This window comes from Phocoena sinus, chromosome 18 (genome assembly GCF_008692025.1).
Source record: "Phocoena sinus isolate mPhoSin1 chromosome 18, mPhoSin1.pri, whole genome shotgun sequence".
Classification (NCBI taxonomy): Eukaryota; Metazoa; Chordata; class Mammalia; order Artiodactyla; family Phocoenidae; genus Phocoena; species Phocoena sinus.
In genome coordinates this window covers 69,009,355-69,032,959 of record NC_045780.1, presented here as the reverse complement: position 1 = coordinate 69,032,959, position 23,605 = coordinate 69,009,355, and the positions used below count along the sequence as shown (strand labels likewise).

General features: G+C 37.7%; 1 protein-coding gene across 3 annotated transcripts in view; it reads right to left on the bottom strand.

Annotated features, from left to right (window-relative positions):
- CLYBL (citrate lyase beta like) overlaps nt 1–23,605 on the bottom strand; it is a 251,284-nt gene that overhangs the window by 10,883 nt on the left and 216,796 nt on the right. For all 3 annotated transcript variants that reach the window (XM_032611651.1, XM_032611653.1, XM_032611652.1), the window contains exons 4-7: nt 20,824–20,925; nt 18,986–19,079; nt 17,500–17,667; nt 12,806–12,930 (exon numbers count right to left, since the gene is read on the bottom strand). In XM_032611651.1, coding sequence (XP_032467542.1) covers nt 12,806–12,930; nt 17,500–17,667; nt 18,986–19,079; nt 20,824–20,925 — 489 coding nt within the window. The remainder of the gene's footprint in view (nt 1–12,805; nt 12,931–17,499; nt 17,668–18,985; nt 19,080–20,823; nt 20,926–23,605) is intronic.

Sequence of the window (23,605 nt, the reverse complement as noted above, 5' to 3'; positions counted from 1 at the left end):
CATATTATAACTGAGGAAACCGAGGCACGAAGAAACTTGTACGAGTCTGCCCTGTAGCTCACTAAGTATACAACTGGTATAAAACCTAGCTCTATTTGATCCAAAGCGTGTGCTCCAGGCTTACGCCCTGGGCTTGTGGATTGTTCTCCGAGTGGGTTGCCTGGCCGCCTGAATCAGAATCATCTAATCGGGAGGTGGCTTGCTAAAATGCAGATTCTTGGGCTCCATCCTATAAGGTTTCATGCAGAAGGTCCGAGCGTTGGCCAGGAACCCTCTGATGATTCTAATGCACGCTGAAGTTTGAGAAGCTCTGTGTTTTAGCTCTCCTGGGTAGAAGTGGTCAGGCTGGCTTTTAAATGGGTGCAACACTCCACCCCTGCTCTCAAGGACCTAAAATTTGCAGGAAGAGCATGGAAGCAGGTGCCATAAAACGCAACAAGAATTAGAGAAAAAGCCAGTGTTATGAATAGGGAGATCACAGGCCTGAAAAGGCTGCCCTTCTTACCAATCAGGACCATGTTTGCCATTTCACACTGTTGACTTAGACATGATATTGTATACCTAGTGCATGTCATGCGTTTCCCGCTAGAGCTGTCATGGGGCTCCACCTCCGTGCACAACGGGCTTTTATTCAGCAATTACCTATTGAGTTATTTGTTGTAATAAATCACTAGTCAGCCACTTTGGCACATCTTACTATACACATGTCTATGGCTTCAGCCTCCTGGAAATGAAGAGCAGTATCACCTTAGCATAGGTGTTGTCTGTATAGGAAGGAAAACAATTACTTATTGGGCTGTACTTTTTCTAACATCTGGGTCATTGCCTGGTGGTAAGATAGGCATTGAAATAACATGAACTTTATCAGACCTTGAAGTTCTTCAATGGGGGAGAATCTGACGTACAATTTGATGGCAAAAGGACTGGTGATCATGATGGTGGTGATGACAAGAGTAATAACATTTATGGGAAATATTCATATATTTCACATTTCTGGCACTTAGCACTTGAGAATTTTTTTCTGTAGAGTACTAAAAGAGTACTTTTCTAGGGCTTCCCTGGTGGCGCAGTGGTTGAGAGTCCGCCTGCTGATGCAGGGGACACGGGTTCGTGCCCCAGTCTGGGAAGATCCCACATGCCGCGGAGCGGCTGGGCCCGTGAGCCATGGACGCTGAGCCTGCGTGTCCGGAGCCACAAAAAAAAAAAAAAAAAAAAAGAGTACTTTTCTAGCACCCATAAATTGATCCAATTCTCTCCCTGCTCATTGTATTTTCAAATAACTTCTTGGGCATTCAGGGAGTGCTCTTTGGCACATTCCCTTGATGATGTTGCTGTGTCAGAATTAATGGTAACATTTTAGCACAGCTGCTATATGCCTTCTTTTGCAGAGTGACACTTTATTTCTTCCTCTATGATGCTAAGTCTTATGCCCAATGAATTATTTACCTCATTACAGTTCCCAGTGAATTCCTAAAACTTTTAGTCAGTGTTGGTCACTATGAATTTGTCTTTAGGACCTTGGTTGTACCCTCTTCTTGCTAAAATCTCTCAGGCCCAGCCCTGACTTCCCATCACATAGCTCTTCCTTACTCCCAAAGTTAACTGCTCCTTGATACCCCTCAAAATGGGGAATATGATGCTCTCACAGAGACAGAGATGGGCACTGTTTCATTCTTTCTTTCCTGTTTTTCAACCTACCACACTTGGAGTCCTTGGACAGGCCCTAGTATGACCTTGGTCCCCTCACAATTTGGTTAAGGGGTAAGGATTTAAGTTTGGTAACCAGGCACCCAAAGCTCAGTGTGGAGGCTGCCTGGCTCCCAAGCTGGCTAGCAGAGGTCTTGCTGAGAGAGTGCTGGGATACCTTCCTAATTGGGACCGTGATGCTACTTTTCTAAAATAGCAGATAAGATCATCCATTTGCTTAAACCTTGCTTTGGCTCCCTTTGGACTTACAAAATCAAGTGCAATCTCCTTAGCTGGGGGCCCAGGGCTGCCCACGGTGAGACCAGGCCCTGCCTCTGCTCTCAGCTTAGTCTCCTGCCAGTCTACACACACACACACACACACACACACACACACACACACCCCTCTACACCTCTCCCACAGGCTCTGCTCTCTGCTCCGATAGTCCTTTCCCTGTCTGTCCGGCAAACTGCTCCTTATGCTTCAAGACGTCAGAAGATGTCATGTCTGCGAATCATTTTTAGACTTCCCTGGTTGGGCTCATTTCTCTCCTTCCTTCCCTTATACATCCTCCTGTAACAACACTTGTCACATTCTACTGTAATTATCTGTTTACGTCGCTGTCTTTCTCACTGTGTTGGGAAGCCCTTGAGGATAGGGGCTCACATATCTTTGAATCCCCAGAATCCAGCACCCAAAACATGGTTCTGAAGCTTGTGTCTTTTGTGGGGCCTGAGCTGGGTGACTGAGGGGACAATGACTTGGGAAGATAGAATCACTCTTACCTTTCTGCTCTCCTTTATCTGCAAGTGTCTTTCTGTGCCACTTGATCTTTCCCTGGTCTGGCAATACTCCCTGGTCAGGCAATACTCCCTGGTCAGTTGGCCAACACTTGCTGAGCCTCCAGTAGGACACAGGGACTGACCTAAACAAATGTGATGTTGGGTTGGGGTCAGGTTAACTCATGCAAATGACTTAACGGTTAAAGTGCAAGCGAGTCTATCTGTAAGTGGGGCTTAAGGAATTAGAAGCTGCAGAGAGAAAGAGCCATCAAAACGGGGTGGTTTGGCCTCGGAGGGGCTTTGGGGAACAGTACTTTATTTATTTATTTAGCTGTGCCGCATAGCGTGCGTGATCTTAGTTCCCCAACCAGACATTGAACCTGGGCCCTCAGGAGTGAAAGTGTGGAGTCCTAACCACTGGACCACCAGGGAATTCCACCAGGGAACAGGTACTTTTAAAGTCAGCTTTAGAAGTTTAGAGATGCCAAATGAAGGTCAAGAGAGGGGCAGGGGAAAAAGAGCAGTGTATCCATATGTGCAAGTGGGGTTGGCATTCTGTGTTCGACAAGAGCCCCCTGTACTTCTGGTCATCAGTGACTCAATAGATAAGCAAAATGAAGGACCACAGTACGAGTTACTGGATCTGTCTGTTGATGAAGGGGTTTCTCTAGGGCCTGAGGAAAGGAAGACTAATCTAGCCTCAATGAGAGCAATCTGGAAGAGGGACAACAGACCTTCCTCACGACAAAGCACACAGGACCCAGTCCCTGCTTGATGCAGCCAGACTGGAACCCACAGGGCTCCCTCTGTTCTTGCTCCCTGCCCTGGGGGACCCAAGGGGGCCCTGGACCCTGAGGGGAGGAAATTGAACCACTTGTTTCCTTTCCTTTATTCTGGGTAATTTTTTCTCTGTTCTAGAGTAGTCTGGGATGCAACAATCTGATTTACAGATAGAAAAATTGCAGTTATTAGTTCATCTTTTTAAAGCAACTTATGAGTAGGATAGGACTAGAATCTTCGGTTTTTCACCCCAAATCTCAAACTCTTCCCACTAATCAGTATACCTCAAAGCATGTCTGGTAACCATGGTACATAAGATGATTATAGAAAAAATTAATATCAAAAATTTTAAATATATATTATTTTACATATACTATATTTAAAATTTTATTTTGATGTGATTTATAAAAAATAACTAGCATATCTAAACTGTTATTTCAGAGATTTTTTTTTTTTTTTTTTTTTTTTTTGCGGTACGCAGGCCTCTCGCTGTTGTGGCCTCTCCCGTTGCGGAGCACAGGCTCCGGACGCTCAGGCTCAGAGGCCATGGCTCACGGGCCCAGCCGCTCCGCGACATGTGGGATCTTCCCGGACTGGGGCACGAACCCGCGTCCCCTGCATCGGCAGGCGGACTCTCAACCACTGCGCCACCAGGGAAGCCCCCAGAGATATTATTACTTAGAATGAGGCTGAAAAAATTAATGATATATAGGTAAGGCCCAGATAAGCAAGTATGTGAAAATGCAATTTTAATAACTGACTTGGGAATAACTGAAATGTAACGTGCTTCCATCCTGAGTTTCCACTTGGAAGCTTTTACTATAATTATTATGATGGCAGAAATACCAAAGGATATTTTCAGTGAGAAAAAATTCACTAATAAAAATGTGAATGACATTTTAAGTCCTCAAAAAACCCAAAGCATTTGTAAGAAGGATTAAAGGAGGTGACATTTGATCTTTGTATGTGCTTCTGAATATCAGTAACCCTTTGTTTTATGGATAAACCATCTTTTAAAACTGCCATCGAGAGTAAAAGAATACTATTGAGGACTTGGGGAATAGAGAACATGTTTTTCTTTTTTTAACACTTTAAATTGTAGTGATAATTTGATAGGTATTTTAATATTTTGAATTAAAATTCAATAATCATTCACTCTATGACCAGAGAATTTACAGATGTTAATATATCTCTACTTGAAATTTCTAAAAGCTCAACTGAAGTCTTTCAACATGGGCAATTCACATTTGGCTAATCTGTCCTTACTACTAGCACTGAAATTCTGACAGGTGATATTCCGTGGCCTTAGATGGGGAGACCCTTTAAATGATTCATAAGAATGTAACAGCTGAAATATTTGAAGGGGGTTTGTTTTGTGCCTGACTGGGGAATATAGTGACAGTTCGGGCCTACTGAACTGCTTCAACAGGATCCCTTCAGCCCCTGCGTCAGAGCACAGCCTCTGAGGGGGTGTCGGGTGCTGGGTATCCTGCATCCTGGGCAGCCTGTTGGATTTATTTTCCAAGTTCTGAAAGGCGGAAAAGTCTGGAGAAGCTCCCTCCTATCCCTCCCCCTGTCTTTCCCCTGTGGCTCTCTGGCTTGAAAAAAGAGCACAGAACCCTCCATGGAGAATGGGATGGAGGGTCCTGTACACCCCCCAGTGCAGTTCCAGCTGCCAGGTCAGTGCTGCCTGAGAGGATGTGGGGAATCACCTGTCCAAGCGGCCCCTCTGTATTTAATTCTCTTAAATCCATTTAAAAGAATTAAAAAACTTATCAGCCGGAGGAGATACGAATCAGATGCAGGTGACCAGCAGTTGGGAGCACAGCTATGCTGGAGGCAGTGGTGAAACAGGACAGTTTTCAGCAGATGGTGAGAAGGAAAAGGAAGACTACTAGTGAAGACAAATGGCCTGACACGTTTATAAAAAGAGGAAATTCTTTGGAACGTGGGACCTGAGTGGATGTAAAAGGAAGGGACATCATTAACATCTTGCTTTTTAAAAAGGAAGCACGAAATTATTTAGCTTTAGCCCTACACAGGAAATAGAAACACTCATGTGTTGGACACTGGTAAGATTAATTTGGGACTTTACCAATAGTTTTACGAAGCTGGAGGAGTAAAGAAGAATAAGTAGAAGATTTGGAAGATGAATTTGGCAGGGAAGATGGAGGTGGCTGAACAGTAGGGAGGAGAGCTGAGGTGAATGTTTAGGTCAATTATCTTAATATGTGACCAGTCCTGAGTTGTCTACTTGCCCAGATGGAGGGTCTCAGTGGACCAGAGCATCCTTACTTCACAAACGGATAGGGAGACCAAAGGTGCCTTCTGTTTTTAAAATTCTTCTCAGAACCCACTAAACGTAGGCAACAGGATTTATCTTTTAAAATATTCAGGCAAAATGATGAGACAGGAATAGACAAGTCTTTATTTTAAATATCTTTTGATAAGGAAATCTGGAAAAATCAGGCCAAGTATGCCACATGGAAAGCTACCTACCGAGGTGAAACAATTGGATTTATAAGCATATTGCAATCTAAAGGGGTTTCCACATATGCTAGCACATTAGACGTTGTGCTTAATTTTCTGTTTTTTAATAGCTTTATTGAGGTATAATTTACATACCATAAACTTCACCCATTGTTAAGTGTATAATTTATTGACTTTTACTAATTACATAGAGTTCTGCAACTATCACCTCTCAGATTTTTTCTGAAATAGAAATCTTGGAAAATATTTTATTTTTAATCCTGAGGTAAATGTGTAAATACTTGCATTTAATTCAGAATATTTTATGTCAAATTTAAGCTGATATTGCCTATGAGAAAAGCAGAGAACGAGGGCCTTTTTATAGCAGCTTGCAGCTAAGACTAATAATATTAAACTTCTATTTTAAATGCTGTAGCATTATTCTTTCTTTGGAAAATATATCTAAATGAACTAACATTAACTAGAAGGCACTTTAAACTTTAAACATTTACTAAAATACAACTGATGAACAATAACTGATGAAATAATTGGTGAAAATTTTTCTTTCAACTTTTTTAGAAGGGAAAAAAGGTCAGTACCATATATATTGTTAAAAAGTAAAATGAATAATTTCTTTTTAGCACTGTCAGAAATTTAGAAACCAGTTAGCTAAACAGTATTTACTAAATGTATATTGTGTACCTATTTCCATCCAAGATGCTGCAGGGAGATCTGTGATAGAAAGAATTCTTTACTCTCTGGGGTAGTGGTGGAAAATTCTCCCACTTTTTTTTTTCATTGAGGTCCACTAACCTAAAATGAAAAAAAAAAGAGAATTCTAGAAACTCTTGATTTATATTTCTTAGTAAAGTAAAAGCTCCATTTGGCTGCTTTTAATATAAAAAGAATTACAAAATTCTTTAATAAGTACCACAAAATATTAAAAGAATGTTCTGAACTTCTCTATTATAATCAGCTGAAGGAGAGAAGGCATGGGGTAGTGGCAGGGTGTGGAGGTGATGTGGTGAGAAAGGAAGAGAGATATAAAGAAAAAGAGGAAACAAAAAAGAATCCATGGAAAGAGGAACGGGGAAGGAACAGGAAGGACATATACAGAAACACACATGCAGACCCACACATCCTAAGAGGGAGAAATACCGTAAGAGGAAAAGAGAGAAAGATGTCCAAGGAGTAAAACCTTTCATGGCCCTTATTTGGCTCTTGCTATTAAAGGCACTGAAAGGCATGGTGTGTTTTTGCGACCACAGGTGTAACTGAAAACAGGACTTTGGGAACTTGTCCTTTGAGTGAGATGAAACTGAGCTTGGGGCCAGATATGGCCTCTTTGCCAAAGGCCCCCGGTCTTGCTCTGAGAGTTTCCAACCTACCTTAGGAGACTGAATGACTAATAAAACAGAATGAGGTTTGCAGTGATCAGAGCCAAGAAGTCTTTCTGGGGCAGGGCAGTGGACAAGCGCAGGGTTCAGAACTGAGAAGGAGGGAGCGATGTGGGGAATAATAGCTAGGAAGTTTGGGAAGGTACAGGGATACTCTCTGCTCTTTCCTTCCTCATCAGTTACTGCTCATGTAAAAAAAAAAAAGTGCATGACTAAGGAAAAGATTCTAATCTGAACTAATGAAATTCACATTCTGTTTGTGACAATACCTTTAAAGCTCTATCTAGTTTTGGTCATTAGTGTGCAGATTCATTGTGACCGAACTGAAACCAGATTTAAGCTATGTTCTTATCTTTATTTACAAAGTGATCCCCAAATTCTGGTCAGGTCTCTAGAACCACCTTGGCTGTGAGTGACCTTGGGTAACTTCCAAACCCAAGTTGGGTCTCAGTGTATTTTATAAGTTGTAAACCGAAGGGATTTAACTAGAATATTTCTGAGATTTCATCTAACAGAATTACATTTTTTAAAATTTTAATTGAGCAAGAAAAAAATTCTGAAACATATAAACCAGAAGTATTTTGATTAAAATATCCTTCAGAATGTGTTATAAATTAAGGATGAAACAAACAACTTTAAAAATTATCAGACTTAACCTACATACAAAATCTCTTATCCTCTAACACTAAATCAGCCACTTGCCACTAAGCCTATGTGAAATAGGATATGATCAGCAGTAAAACTGTACTGCCTTGCTTTAAACGTTTAGAAATCTGCAATTTGTTGTTAATCAAATCAACCTTAAAGTCACCATTGGCAGACTCTCAAATTTTCTAAGAACTTGACTTTTTAAAGTCAAAATTATGCGATATAGTTCTAAAGATTTCCAATGAACAAGGAAATAAATGGAGAAATGCAATAACTAAGCATCTTAAAAGTAGAGTGATGTCCCTTCCTCTTTCATTTTCACTGGCAATCACTCAGTTCTGATTTTAGCATTTCTGCTTACAAATAAAGGGGGCAAGACTGTGGGCAGTGGGATGCATGAGTGTGGGAGGGCACACTGTTGTCTATTAGTGGAATCAACCCCTTCCTTTGACAAAGACAACAACCAAATCTTTGGATGGTTTATTTGATCTGCGTGAAAGAGTGGCAGTGGGATTTCTGGCACTTGAATAAGCGGAAACAATATTTTTGGCTAGAGAGACTTCTGAGTTCTCTCAGGGAGCCTTCTAGAAGGCCATCTGGACCAAACAGTATTTCTTTTGTAAAGTCCTGCATTTGGAAACACAAACGAAAGGTGTCTGAGCCGTAATCAGATACCTATGAAAATAATTTGCTTTCAATATTGGGGAGGGGGAATTAATCTTTGTAACTTTCTAGACGAAAAGACTTACATGAGGGAAAAAACCTCTTTCTTTTTTCTTTCTTTATTAAGATATAAGTTCCCAATTTATATTCCTATAGAGGATTTGCTTATTAATGTAAACATGTTAATCTGCATTATCGCTCTCTCTTGAGTGAAGTTAGGATGTATCAGTTATGTGTGTTGTTTATAGTTGTTATGTCAGCTAGTGACCTTATTTTTGACCTTATAATTACTAGTGGAACCTAGATTTTAAAGGTGGACACTTTCCCTTCCTCGGTTTTTACCCAGCTTGCAAATCTATAATGAACAAAAAATATTGAAAAATTTAAACAAAATCCTTCCAAAACCAAATTAAGCATTTACAGATTTACTATGAATAGAGTGCTTAGAATACTGAAAATGAAGCTATACTGGTAGCCAGACACTGCAGAAATATGAATATTCTAGCAAAGTACCTTTAAAGATCGATCTCATGTAATACATGTTGCTATTCTTAATACCTTTTGCTATTTTTTCATATTTTTCTGTTTGAGCCACCATTTGAAAAGAAATGGTAAATTCTTCATGTAGGATTTCCTGGGATTATCAATCATTTTAAAAAAGCAACTGACTATTTCCTTTAGCTGTCATTTTTGCCTAAGAGGTGATGAATTTAGCACTGAGTTTATAATATAGATGTGAAAAAATACTCAGTAGCATACATATATGAATATATATATATATAGTATAAATATGTATATGTATATACTTATATACAAATTACAGTTTCTATTGATATCATCTAATATTAACTAATTATTTGCTTGGGATGATTTCAATTATCCAATTTCATACTAGATACAGTTCTTAGTTGATAACAAAACAAGTGTTAAAATCATATTTTAAAATGAACAATACTAAATTCAGTTCTGAATGGAGAATTTTCAAATATTGGAATCATTGTTATTACGAAAAAATGACATCAAAAATGAAATTAACTTTTAAGAAAATACTTTACAAATTTAAAACAAATCACATGGGAGTGATTTATCCTGGCTAAAATATTTCACCAAATAATTTGAGACTAAAATAGTTAATGACACACAGGTTGTATCTCAAATTATATTTTTCTGGAAGGATGAAAGAAAAAATCAAGTGTGATTAATAGTGTGGATATATACCTCACAACTGGTGTCAGCTAAAGTAGAAATATTTTAGCTTATGGGAATTAAAATAGGAGCATAGAGCATGTGGAATGTTTAAACTTTTTCCAACAGATTTTAATGAGTCCCTAATATCAATCTATAGCCCTAATTCTTATGATAGGGACTGTCATGCCAGACAAAATTTTTTAGCCTGAAAATAAATATCTTTAGTTTCCTGAAACAAAGCAGTCACAAGTATCACTACCTGCCAAACAGAGACAGATTATATGAGCAGATAGTTATTTTTTATTATTTTTTAATGTAAAGTATTTTTTAGCCAACATTAGACTAAGGGCATCAAACTTTATTTCCTTAGAACTTTTAATTAGTATAGAACAAAAAAATTGCCGTGATACTAAAGACTAAACCCCAATAATTTATCTACTTGTGATCTAAGTATTCTCATGAAGTTTGTTATTTGGAGGAGACAGGAAAAAAAAAGGCAGAACTTTAATTTTTGAATAATAATATTATTATCACTATAGAAAATACTAATGACCCAGCACTAACTGTGAACTTCAGCTATACCTTTCATCTTAGGGCAGAACATAATTTAAGATGGGAGCAGGAAGTAGAGAAAAACAATGATACATAATTTTGCCTTCTTGGGTCATTTCTGCTTGAAAGCATTACTTGAATGAAATTTTCATCAGAGGGCGAAAAAAGGTCTTTTAGAAAATTATAAGTATCTCACTAGGACACAAACCATCAGTTTCCCATTGTTGAGAGAGTCACCTGTGCTCTGGACAAAGTATCCGAGGGTTTATGTTTTCATCAGTGAGTCACATTTGAAATAAAACAGATTAGATGTTTGTTGGAAGCAATATTTTATACAACTGAGCGACCTATTTATACTAAATCTTTACAAACAGAACCTACATTATTTAAACCCCAAGACCCCTCAAGACCCAGAGTCACCTACCTGCAGACCCAATTTTTGTGACCAGCCAATTTATAGGCAAGGTGAAAGAAACATGCGGACTGGATAAAATAACCATATGTCCCCACTGGAAGCCCCATTACTTGAATCATTTAAACCTTGCTGGACAAAGCACTAGGAGAATTTGCTGTAGGAAACAAACCTACACGAATGGGGCAGGGAAGAAATGACCTAATAGTTAGTCTCCCTTCTGCTCTAATTTCTATGGTTCTGTGTTAAGAAAAGCTATTCTACCACACTGTTGTGAAAGCATATGTCCCAACAAGAGGGCTTTTCTTATTTAAAAAAAAAAAAAGTTCAGAATTTAACATCTAAGTTGCCATCATCAAAAGGCAAGGACACTTTAGGGCAATTTTCCCTGGGAATAGCACTTTCAAGATATAATGGAAAAGTGCTGTTTTTCCCTCATTCAGGAACTTAAATGCTGGTAAAAGAGTGTGTTTCTAGTTTGAATTTTCTTTGCTGGCTACTGAAACTTAGGTAACTTCTTCCATACCTCTAGCTGCTTATAATGCCAGTGGCGCCCTTTGATTTTATCCAATGTGAAACCCAGTGTAGATAGTTCAAGAAGGCAGTGTTAGCCCAGACTGGAACTCTACTTGGTCTGCTGTTTTGATGGTCCCCATCCTGCCTCAGTTTGCTTCAGTAGGAAGTATTATCAGGTACATATCCTTAGCTGGCATAAGGCACACACAGAGGTACAGAACATTTAGTGAGTGTCTGCACAGGCAAGCATGCAGGAGAGGGGAGTGGATGGAGTTATTTGCATGTATAAATGTAAAAGTATATGGCTCTTCTCTCTAGATAAATACCTATATTTATTCATGGAGGATCTGGATTTTGGGATCAAGATATAGAAATGGACATAAAACATAATGTCAACTGAAAAAATCTTTTTATGCACTGCAATATGTTATTTTTGATGGTCACTACTGATATGAAAGGAAAGGTTGCTGTTTATCCTGAAACTGGTATAGTCCAAATGGGATGTCTCCAGTGTCATATATTCCGTCTTTTGATTTTAAGTGCAAGTGTGTGCAAAGATGAGCCTGAATGTGTGTGAGGGTGAGCATGCGAGCATGGCTGGAGCTGAAGGCAGGTAATGAGAGGGAGGGAGTGACCCACTTAATATTGTTACCTACTTTCGAAAGTCCTGGGATTTTTAGGTGCTTTTACTGCCAGTGAAAAGTGTAAGCCACACTTCTCACACTGATGTCACCGGTTCACCACTGAAAACCAATTTTGTTCTTTTTTTTTTTTGTAGGGGGTACCGTTTAACATTTAGAACTTTCATAATGTTTCAACATTCTTTCTCCCCTACGTACTTTTGCATTACAGGCATCAAAACTTCACTCCTTATGTAAGTAACAAGGCCAGGTTTAGATATAACCTCTAGGATGGATTTATAAATGCAACTTTCCCCCCATCCTCTTAAAAAGAGGCAAACGGTATTATTGCAAATAACCTTTAAGATAATTAACTGACAATGCTGCAACTAGCATAAAATCTTCCTTCAGGCGACACCTAATTTAAGTGTTACTGGCACAAAGTGGAGACAGATTGTGCATCACCACTGCAATATTTACATAGCAGAAACCCACAGAGCAGGAAACGCGAGGCTCAATGATGCACTAAATTAGGAACAACCATACTCCAGTGTTAATTTGCTTTCTATTCTATCCAAATCTCAGGTCCAGAAATTGGTACTAACACATATACAACCTCCCACTCTTAAATGACTAAACCGGAGATTTTTGTACTTTTTTCTCCCCAAATTAAAATAACTTGAAATTTATTTCTTCTCTCCAAAAGAACCATTTGATCAAACTGTGTTTATTTCATTACAACTTGCTCTCATTCTGATCTAAAATTATTTTCATATGAATGCTGCATCGGGTCTGTAGAGTAAAACTAAACAGACTTCTATTTTCTCTAAGGCTGCCAATATAGTTTATGAAAAGAATAAAATGAGAAACTTGAGATCCAGTGAGTGAAATATTTAGGAACGTGGAAGGGCAAATTTACCTTAAGTGAATTTCTCAGTGATAAATGTTGTCCCCCCTAAGCCCACACATATCCTCCTCCTCAAAATACGCGTTTTTAAAAACCACTCAAACAGTATATATTTTTTCATTCTTCCCCACAGTATCTTAAACGCCAGATTCACCAATGTTTCAAGGCATTAACAAAACATTTACCTTTCCTAACTGTTGATGTTCTTTAAAGGCAGCAATCAGTTCTTCAGCCCACTTAAGTTTTTCAGGGGAAGGAGAAAACTGCTCCTGGACCACTGCAATTTGGTTAGGGTGTATCACCTGCTTACCTACAGAAAGATTAATAACACCGGAGACACAAAACAACAAACACATGTTCAAACAAAATGTCTCAACCACGCCAGTCTCCTGAATGCCTTACAGTCTGTATGTAAAATAACTAATTATTTTTAGAATTTTTTAAAAAGAAAATAACACAATCAGGCAGGCTTTTCCAGAATACTCCATAAGAACAAATACAACAATGGGAGTAATTGTGTTTCTGATCCTATAGAAATGCCATCTTAGAGCAGATAATCTCTCATTTTTAGTTACAGGTGGATTGACCAGGCAGCTCGTTGAATAACTGCTTGGCTGGAACTTTAAAAGGATAATGTCTGCAAATTAAAGTGATTATTTTGAGTTAAAGTAGAAAAAAAATTACATGTTAATTCTTTCCAATTTTGCAAGTTGTCTTTTGCTTATTCTGTACCATTATCCCATCTTCCATGATTTCTTTTAAAAGTGGTCTGTTGGTTTTCATAAAGCTTACAGAAGCAGACATTACAACTATATTAATATCAATAGTGTCTTACAATAATACATTCAATTTTCTTTCTTTTAGATGAACTTAGTGTATCCCTTCTAACCACTAATAGAAAATTGGATTTCAATGAAAAAAATTTTATTCAGTATAGTAAAACAGAAGGCAGATTTGAACACTGTGATCTCTAGATTACTCCATTTAAAAATGTTTAAATAAAAAATTACATAAAGATTCTCTAACCAAAAAAAACCCCCTCAGATTTTCCCTTTTTGCTTATGGGATGAAGATTGGATATTTCTCCTTTATACAGATGCTTAGACACCCCAGAAGAAATCTTATTTCTGTAGTAACAGTTTTAAAAAAGCTTTAAAAAGGAATCTTAAATTAAAACATTATACAAAGATAAGAGTCACAGGATTCTATGAAATCATGTAGTCATTAAAAAAACAATTTAACAATCAGGGAAGAGTGGAATCTAATCAGGTCATTGATAAAATGCAACATAATTTAATGTTATAATAATGATGAGATTATATTTTATTATATGATAAAATTATAGACATATTTGGTTCTTTAAAAATGAATGTACACTTAATGATAATTTACTCTGCTAAGTATATTTGCTGGCATATCAATTTGCTTTGCTTTTGAAATAGCTGCTTTAACATATAGCCAGTACAAATTATATCCTTGATGTTTTATAAAAGGTGCATTCCTGTTACTGTCATTATTCTGTCAAATAGAAAAAAGAACAATGTTTCTAAAAAAATTTTTTTACTATTTCATGAAAAAGAGTTTAAGTAAATAAATATAACAATATCTTTTCTTTACAGTAGCATAATTAAAACATCTTCATGTTGCTATTTCATTATCTGTCAGCATACTAATAAAACATTAAAATCTTATATAAATAAAGATGTTTTAAATTATTTGAGGAATAATTTCTGGGAACAAATAACATCAATGATGACAAATGAGACTTTTTTCAATAGTAGATATTGAAATTATATTTAAGCAATCTAACAGTTGTTACAATATTATTAATAAAGGATGTCAGTTCTGGTAGTCATTTTGTACTAATTGTTAGTCCTGAATTTTATAATTTATGTACATAATTTACACTGATGTGTAAAAAGCCAGATTTCATGGGAACTTCTTGGTACAGACACTATAAATTGAGAAGCAAACATAAACTATTTACAATGCTGTGAAACTAATGATGGCTTTTAAGTAGCCATATTTTGGTACTGAGGCTAATTTTAAGATATGTGTTAGGTTTTAGAAATTTATGAACCTTCACATGTGAAGTTATCTTTCGTCAAATCTTATACATCCCAACAACTGAACATCAGACTTTAATGCCATGTGGGAGCAAAGCAAATATTTTATACAGAAGAGTTGTTATGACAAGTTACTGAGAGGGTGCAAAATTGGAAGACATTAAAATTTATGACCATGAAATCCTTTTTACAGTACCACTTGATATATCGTGCTTTAAATCAATACCTGTCAAATCTTTTAGGTAACTGTATGACGGTGTCATTTTTGTCTTCTACAAAAGACTGCAAAAAAGAAGAAAACCTATAGTGCTTCATATTTATAATCTTTCTTCTCAGCATGTAGTACTAGAATAACTGTGATGACTAAGTAGGCTGTTAAAGATTTATTCTAAGATTTATTTTTGGTTTCTTTTTATAAAAATAATTCCTAAAGTTAATAGTCATTTATACAGCCAATGCATTGATTTAAAATCAATTTACATGGATTGCGGCCTCATGAAACAATGAATACAGAAAAGAAACTGTAACCAGCTGTTTGTTACATGGCTAAGTTTCAAAAAACCTACAACTCATTAAAAAATATCTAATTTTTAAAAGTCGAGAAAATCCTTATTAGCACAGATCCTTATCAGTGTTACGGATAACGTAATACTTTATTGAATTTTAAAACTTTCAACCACTTGCTTCAGATAGGGTGTGTAGCTCTCCTTCTTTCTTCCCCTCCTTCCTTCCTTCCCCTTTCTTTCCTTCCTTCTTTCCTTCCTTTTCTCCCTTCTTGCGCAAAGCCCAAAGTATGGCAATTAAGTGATAAATAATTAGGACAAGCAGATCGTGAGTGGTCTAAAATACTCATTAAAGCATTTATTGTTTAAAAATACTACAAATAATCTCCTATCTTATTATCAGACTAATTACCTTTTCTTGGTGTATAGAAATATAATTGGGACAATAAAGACCTTCTTTCTAAAAATTGCAAAATGGCTCTGACGTTTAGCTTCCTCCTTTACTGACTAGTTCACTTGAATGTATAACGGGCACTGTACCCTCCGTGCCTCCTCATCCTCTCCCCTCTCCCTCCCACTTCCATTTTGTTTCTGATTTAATACTCCCCGTTGTTGAGAAACAATAGTGCCAAGTCCGTAAGCTCCTCATGCTGAGTTGGGCACAGTCTAGAAATTTAAATCTGATTTGCAATAACTTGTCTTCTACGATTGAATTAGGGACCAATTTAATTCAGTCCCGTCTCTTGGAGAAACTCTCAAACTCCCTTATAAGTTCTGGAGCAAACATTTACCCCAGAGGAAGCAGAGGACACCCAGGTTATCCTGAGTGATGGTGAGAGAGGCCCCCATCAATTTAGTGTTTTCTATTTTTTATTGTATTAGTGCCCATTTCAGAGCAACATCTGGCTGCTTGGCAGCCAAAGCCACATATTTTAGACCAACAACATCGGGGTCTGTTAGATAGATTTCATGGAGTTTTTCTCCAACTTTTCCATTTGGGCCACATCCTAACAGGTCGTTGGAAGGAGGCAGGTGTCACAGGCACAGAGACAAGGACAACGCCAGGGATTCAGTGGAGGGACTCTTTCTTTCTCAGTCACTATTAAATGTAGGGAGGATTCATTTATTAATAGCTCAGATGATTGAGAAATATTTCTCTATAATAGACATTTATTTATTTATTTAACAAATTGGGGGAATCACATTTTAACTCTTCATGTTAAAAACACAAACACAAAGGTCAGAGCATTATTTAATTCTACTGTAACACTAAAATGGTTTCTACAGTCTTTCAATTTTACTTTGGGTTAAATTAACATCCATGAAGGTATCTTTTACACTGAAGGTCACTTTATGAAATGTTTCTTTCATTAACCTCTAAATGAACACATTTCAAAAATATTTACAAAAGGAATAGCATGGATGCTTGTCTCTTTTCCTTATTTTCTGGGTGCATCTCTGATCAGGATATCCTTAGAACTTGCAGCAGGAAAACAAATAAGAATAAAAGAGCTTATGGTGTTTTTTACCCATGGTTGTGTACGTGTGTGTGTGTGTGTGTACGTGTGTGTGTGTGCAACTGCTGACATGTGTTTGTGTACAGAATCGTATTGTGGTTTTTCAAAAAATAGATTTCTGTTGCAAAAATACAATTTTCGGTTGCTCCCTGGGCTCCTGGGTATCTGAGTGATTGGGCACACCAATCAACAGATATCTGCCTGTTCTCCAGGACAGGATTTCGAGGACCCACTGATCTTAGTGCCAGTCAATGCCCATAGGTGTCACCAGGTGCACAGACACTTACTGGGGGATGGGAGAATAAGGAGGGGCTTGAAGTGCCAGAAGAATAAAAAGCTAGTTATGAGTTAAAAAAAAACACAACAAAGAAGATACCACTAAATTTTTTTCAGAAATAAATTAATATTTTGAATATCTGAGGAAATTTTTTCTCCCCATCAACTCAAATTCTATGGCAGTTCCCTCAAAAACACTTCTAAAATGGCCTCATCCCTCCCCTCGTGTCAGCAAAAACTGCAACAAAATACTTAAGAGGACAGAAAAAACTGGTAAGTAATATTAGAAGAAACTAAAACGAGTGCTTTATTTTTCGACTTGTGGAGCCAAAGACAAACATGACAATTTGTTTGGCAGGTTCTGGTCCTGGATACCTTTTTCATGTTTCAAATAATGGAATAAGTATATGAGACACCTGGCTACATTAGAAACACCAGTTCCTGGTTAAATTTCTGTTTTTCTGGAATGTTTGCTTAATCTAGATACTGCTTTCTAAGATATTATCAAGAATCATACCAGTAAATCCCATTGCAGCTCCTTCTCTCGACTGCTTGAGAAGCCCCTCTCCATCCTGGAAGTCGATGTACACCAGGTCTATGGCCTGCAGACCAAAGGCCTTTGCTACAACAACAATCTTTTGTCGGGCGTAGAGAATATCTTGGGTTTCCTTACTACTTGTTGCACCTGAAAACAGAACGTTGACTGAGAAAGGAGACATTAACTTTGGAAACTGGACCTAGATATCTATTATAAAAACGCCGTTTGTAAAGACATCTCTGTTTGCCTGGGGATTTCTCCCTAGCGAAATGATGATTCAAATATAAATGAAGAGAGGGCTATGTGGAGGCAGAGTTAAATCTCACATGTGTCTCTTTATCTTGCAAGGCATCTTTTCATGTAGTTACTTGCACATGCATTAAGAAAAGCCCCCTTCCCTATCTCAGGAGCTAGACACAAATGACTTGATAGGTCACAAAGGACTCCTGGTGTATTTTTTCCTTCTTGCCATTGCTCAGAAAGTGTCAGTCCAAAGATAGCACCATAAAAGGTAGCCAAACAGCTGTGCGTGGAAATAGTTAACTTCCGTCACTGAGCACAGAATTCGTGTGCTGTGGTTGTAATGCCATGTCGTAACAGGTTCTGAGCCAAATACTGCAGCTTCAGGGTGTGGAAGGAGAACTTGGGGGAATGCAAGGACACTGATTTTGAGGGAGGCAGAAAGTGTCCACTGAGCTGTTGGATACACAAAAGTCTCCTGGAAAGACTGGCTCCTCTTTTTCCCCCAGGAGTGGGGTAACTGTCACTGTTTATATTTGGACCATATCACTGCTCAGGGAAAGCTCTTGCATTCAGGTCACTGGGAGTGGTGTTCTGAAAACACTTTGTGGCCTTGGCCTCTTTTCTAGATGCACTCACAGCCTCTAGTTAGTTATACATGCACCCAGACCAAAGACATAGTGCCCAAGGGATGGGGAAGATCAGTGAAAACAAGCATACTATCTCAATAAATATTTCATAATAAAGGGGTTCTGAAATATATTTTAGGGGGAATTTAAGATCTATTTTAAATTTTTACATACTTCATTTAATGTAGAAAATGATTCTTCAAAGCAATGTGAAACTGCCTTAAATTTGTGTTAGAAGCCTAGACAGCCGTCTGGCTGATGGGAAAACAACACATTTAAGCAACAGAGAGGCTATTCACATAATGTAGCTATTATGAACACAGTAGACGTCATATATGCCTGAACATGTCTGAGGCTACGACAGGCTTTTTATTAGTTATTTTATAAATGAACGGAAGTGATGATGTAGTGTTCTGGAAGAAGGACAGCTATGAGGTGCCCTAAATTATCAGGAAGTATTGCCCATTGAGCTGAAAAACCATTGTCATGGTTGGCAAATATATATTGTCATGTAAATGCCCATTCTTGAAGGGGCAAAGAAAAAATATATACACATATGCACAGAGAGAATGAGAAGAAAAACATGTCTTTGACACCTATGCTGGCGCGAAAGTCTTCTCCTCCAAAAACGACTGCATCTAGAAAAAGACCCACTTGAGGCCCGTTCTTTAGTGCTTCTTCACACACTGCCTGTAAAAGAGCAGAACAGAACCAGAGCTCACAGAAATACACCCATTAGAGAGAAGCAGCATGGTATATTTCAGTAACAGAAAGCTCCACCTCTTAACACAGTTTAGCTGAAAGCAGTGAAAATACAGCCCCAATTCAACCCTTTCAAAAGGTATTTAATATTGTCCAAAGTAAGTATGTTGCATATATTTGCTTTGCTTAATGGATTATATTAATATAGTTAGTAGTATATATTAATACATTTATAATGTTCAAGTTTTAGTTCATCCAATCTTTAGAGAAACTTTCAAGTTAACTCATTTTGATTGGACTGTAAGTTATTTCTGTTCTTCCAAAATTTGTTTTTGCTTTAAGAGACCCTCCAACAATAAACATAAAACCACAGGAGAAAAGGAAAGAATTTAAAAATCAAACTAATTGGATTATTTGCATTGGGATCAAGATTTCTTAGTAAATGGTCTCAGGATTAAAGACAAACAATACAAAAATCTACAACTCCAGAGGGGAAAATAAAAATGCAATAAGTCATCCAGGATGTATGAAAAAGCAACTTGGACATTTCTCTGTGAAATTAAAGATGAATGATAGTCATCTTAGACAGGACTGTGATGCTGCAAAGGTGGAGAGAAAGCATGCTAACATATGTGGGTGGGGAGGACATGAGGAACCAGTGAGGACACTGTTGATTAATTTCAGGGGCTGTGAGTGCTTCTAAGTGTATTATGGATAAAATGGCAAATCAGCGCTTAAAATGAAATCACTGTATGAATCTAGTTGCATCTAAGAAATATGCATTGACTATATTCTCAACGCATATAGGGCAGGCTGGAAGGATTCGTGCTTAGTGGTGTAAACATGCTGATCACGAGGCCTGAAGCAGCTCCCCAAACATTTGCACTCTGCCCCTCCTGCATAGGCCAGTAGGTCTCTCAAAGTTTCCTCTCGGAGCCTTTGCTCACATATTATCTCTCCAGTACAGTTCAACTATCTGTTTTTGTTTTTAGGTATTTCTTCTCTCCTGCCCTTGGTCATGGGGTACTACAGTGATGATGTTCACAGGTCAGGTGGAACATGAGGCATATTTTGGAAAACAATTTAAATGGCCACTGATAAAGAGGAAGAAACAAGCTAGCTATGAATTCGCTAAGGCAAATAGTCTAATGCAGCCATACAATGGTGAAAATGCTTGGCTCAGCTAATCTTCCTGAATGTATATTAGGAAATATTTTATGTTCTAGTGTGGCAAACTGAAATAATATAGTACAAATTAGTGTGTATACTAACTCAAAAATAGTAATCTTATGTATTAGACATTATAGATTATGTTGCTACAAAGAGGCCTGATAATTTCCCAATAAAAGGCAATTGTTACAAAAGAATAATTGAAAGTTAATTCGTAAGGGTGACAAATGTTCATGTACATTTATTCTATAAATGTAATAATTCACAGCAAAAATTTATACAGTGATTATTTAATTAAAATTAATGCCAGGAATATATAAATATTTCATTTAAATATTTAGGACGAGGAAGTTTTTCCTTGCTACTGCGTCTATTTCTTTGTTTTCTAAGATGCTCACAGCCTGGTTTTGGTTATTACAGATAATAAATGGTGCTCAAGGTTTACTTTGCTTATAAATCTTTCTAGAAAAATATTTTAAGTAGATGTTAAAATTGAAAACAAAAGTTCTCTTTAGGTAATAAATAAAATACTAACTTACTAGCCACATTATGGTTTCCTTACCTTAAAATTGAGCAAACCCATTGCAGTTTCCACAAAAGGGATTAAATTCATAGGTTGTTCAAGTTTTCGGCCTTGTAAGTAGAATGAAAATTTGTCTGAAAACTAGAATAAAAAGTGTCATAGGTGACTAGTGGGGGGAAAAAATGTACAATCATTGAACTGTAGAATAGAAGTAGTATTTAAGTCTTTGACCTGAGGAAGTAATATCCCAGCCTCTTTCATCCACACAAAGAATAAAAAAAAACAAAAAAAAAAACGGAAAAAACAGAGGAAAGACCAAAGAGAAAAGGTAACAAAGTTCCCAGCAAACTAAATAGTAAAACCTCAAGCATTAAAAATTGTTTTTTTTTCTGAAGGCGCAATTTGAGGCCTAGGAGTTAAGAGGTGGAAGGAGAGATTCTCAAGTTTAAATGCTTTCCTTGAAAAGGTTTTTACTTAAGGCCTCTCGCCTTCCCTTCGTTCAGTGCATGTGGCAGGCCCCTAAAACAATGAAGGCTTGCTCTACCTGCCATTCTGGTTTTGTTTCGGACCCTGCACAGACATCGGTGTAACTGTTCAGAAGCCTTCTACGTGGAATCCATATTATTCATTATAGCAACACTACCCTTTGTTCGGAGGTTTTTCTTCATAATTTTTTAGCTTACCTAGGAAGACCTTAAAAAGGAAGTTTAATTCTTTGAAGACCAAAGCTCGCCAATTTTTTCCATGAGACCAGTTCACAGCTAGCTCTGTGCTGCCAGTGGGGTAGCCCAAATTCCAAAATCTATCATCTGGAAACATACAAAAGCTCTTGCACAGATCTCCCCCCCACCCCTTTCAAAGGAGAAAAAAAAAAACCCCACCACACTCTAAATTGTAAATCTATTATGTCTATCTAGATCTAATAAGATGTGGGGAGATAAAAAAAAACACACAGGTACGAAAAAACTATTTTTGTAAATAAAGATAAAAACATATATATCCATTTTAAATTTAAGGAATATTCAGCCATTAATGGATATCAAAGGAAAAGGGAATTTTAATCATCTCTCCATTCAGTCTCAGTTGGGTAAATCATATCTAAGAGATTTGCATAAATATAAACCATCAAAGACTTTTCATCTTCAAAGGGGGTTTCAAGACCCTATAAGCTTTGTACTGTAATCATCGCAGGTCACCACCCTGCAGGAATAGGGCTGCTATGGCAACATAAAAAAACTAATGCTTAAGGCTTAGCATAATATTCTGACTAATAGAAAGGAAACTCATTTTAAAGGCTGGCAGCCTATTTACCAGAAGCAGGATTAGAGGTGTTATTTCCCCTTTTAGCTGCCCCCCCCCCCCACTGCCCGTGCAGCACCTCCCTCCCCAACCAAAAAAAATCTAATCACTGGGATCTTTAAAAAGCTTTTGAGCGATTTGCAGTAACTTTACAATTAGGCTAAAATAAATCACAGCTTTCAGTAATGAAGAATTATTCCCAGTTGCTCCCGGTGCCCCTCCCTTCCTCGACACCATGATCATCGCCTCCTTAGCAACTTTACAAGGGAAGGAATAACTCAACCAAAATAGCAAGAAGGAAGAGAAGGCTACAGTTTCAGGGGACAAAATGTATAGTATTCCACGAAAATGAAAATAAAACCTAATTTATGGCACATTCAAGCTAGAAAACGGGTGGTAAAATATTAGTGATTTTGGTGTTACCTATGCACTGGAGGAATTTTGTTTTTCTTGTTAAAAAAAGGAAAACTTGCAATGTTACTTGCCCCATTCTTTGTGATAATGGTTATAACCCCAAAAACTGTAGAGTTGAAAACTAGGTAAATCCTTTACAATATCCTTTACAACAGGGAATATCCCTGTTCCTAGTGTGAAAAATCTCTAACGCCTTTTGTTTTTAAGGCAATAGGGGCATATTTAAAAATTAAACATTCTAGCCCATCCTCCTCCTCCTCCTCCCCTTCTTTCTTAAAAAATTGCATTAAGTACTAACACAAAAGGTAACTAGTGGAGAAGTTTCAATTAATTTTTTCAAAAGGAGACGATTAAATGTTTCCGGCCTGGTAAAGTGTTCATTTCAGCGAGGTGGAGGGGACTGGGGGCGTGGGGGGAGGAAAAGAAGGGGGAAAATCACAAAGAGATTGGGGAGGAGATGAAGTAGCAGGGCTCAGCAATTCTTTCAATTCCAGTGCACACCCAATAGTGTGTTGGAAGAATGCACCCTGTTCGGGATTTGTGGGAGAATTGTCCCACGACAAAGGAGGCCGAGTCACGCTTGTTATAGTCCAATAAGCCGTGCCAGTCAAACAAGAACCCACACTAGCGACAAAAGGCCAGCAAGAGATTCTCACACAAAAGAAAACAAGGAAGCCCATCTTTCAGTTGTGCATCAGGCTCTGGGTTTTATGCTTCACATAAATACAAACGGAGAGGAAAAAATAAACAGCCCAAAAGACTTCTGTTAACTAAGAAATCCTATTTAGATTTCGGTATGTTCCTCACATCCAAGGATTTAAAACAGCGAACAGAGGCCTTAGCTGAAGGCTGGGGTGAGCACTCCCCTCTCAAATGAGGGGTAATAACGGTGATAAATAGGCACTAACTATGAAACCAAAAGGGAACAGTGACTTCAGATTCCATTTCAATCAACTTAAGACACATTCGAATGGGGCAGGAACTCTTGAGGACATTAACCTGCTATCACTAGGATCTCCCAGCTCCTGAGGGGTGACCTTGCTGAGAAGAGCTCCAGTTTTGAAAGTAAATATGGGACCTTGAACAAAGGTCTTCAGGAAGACACCAA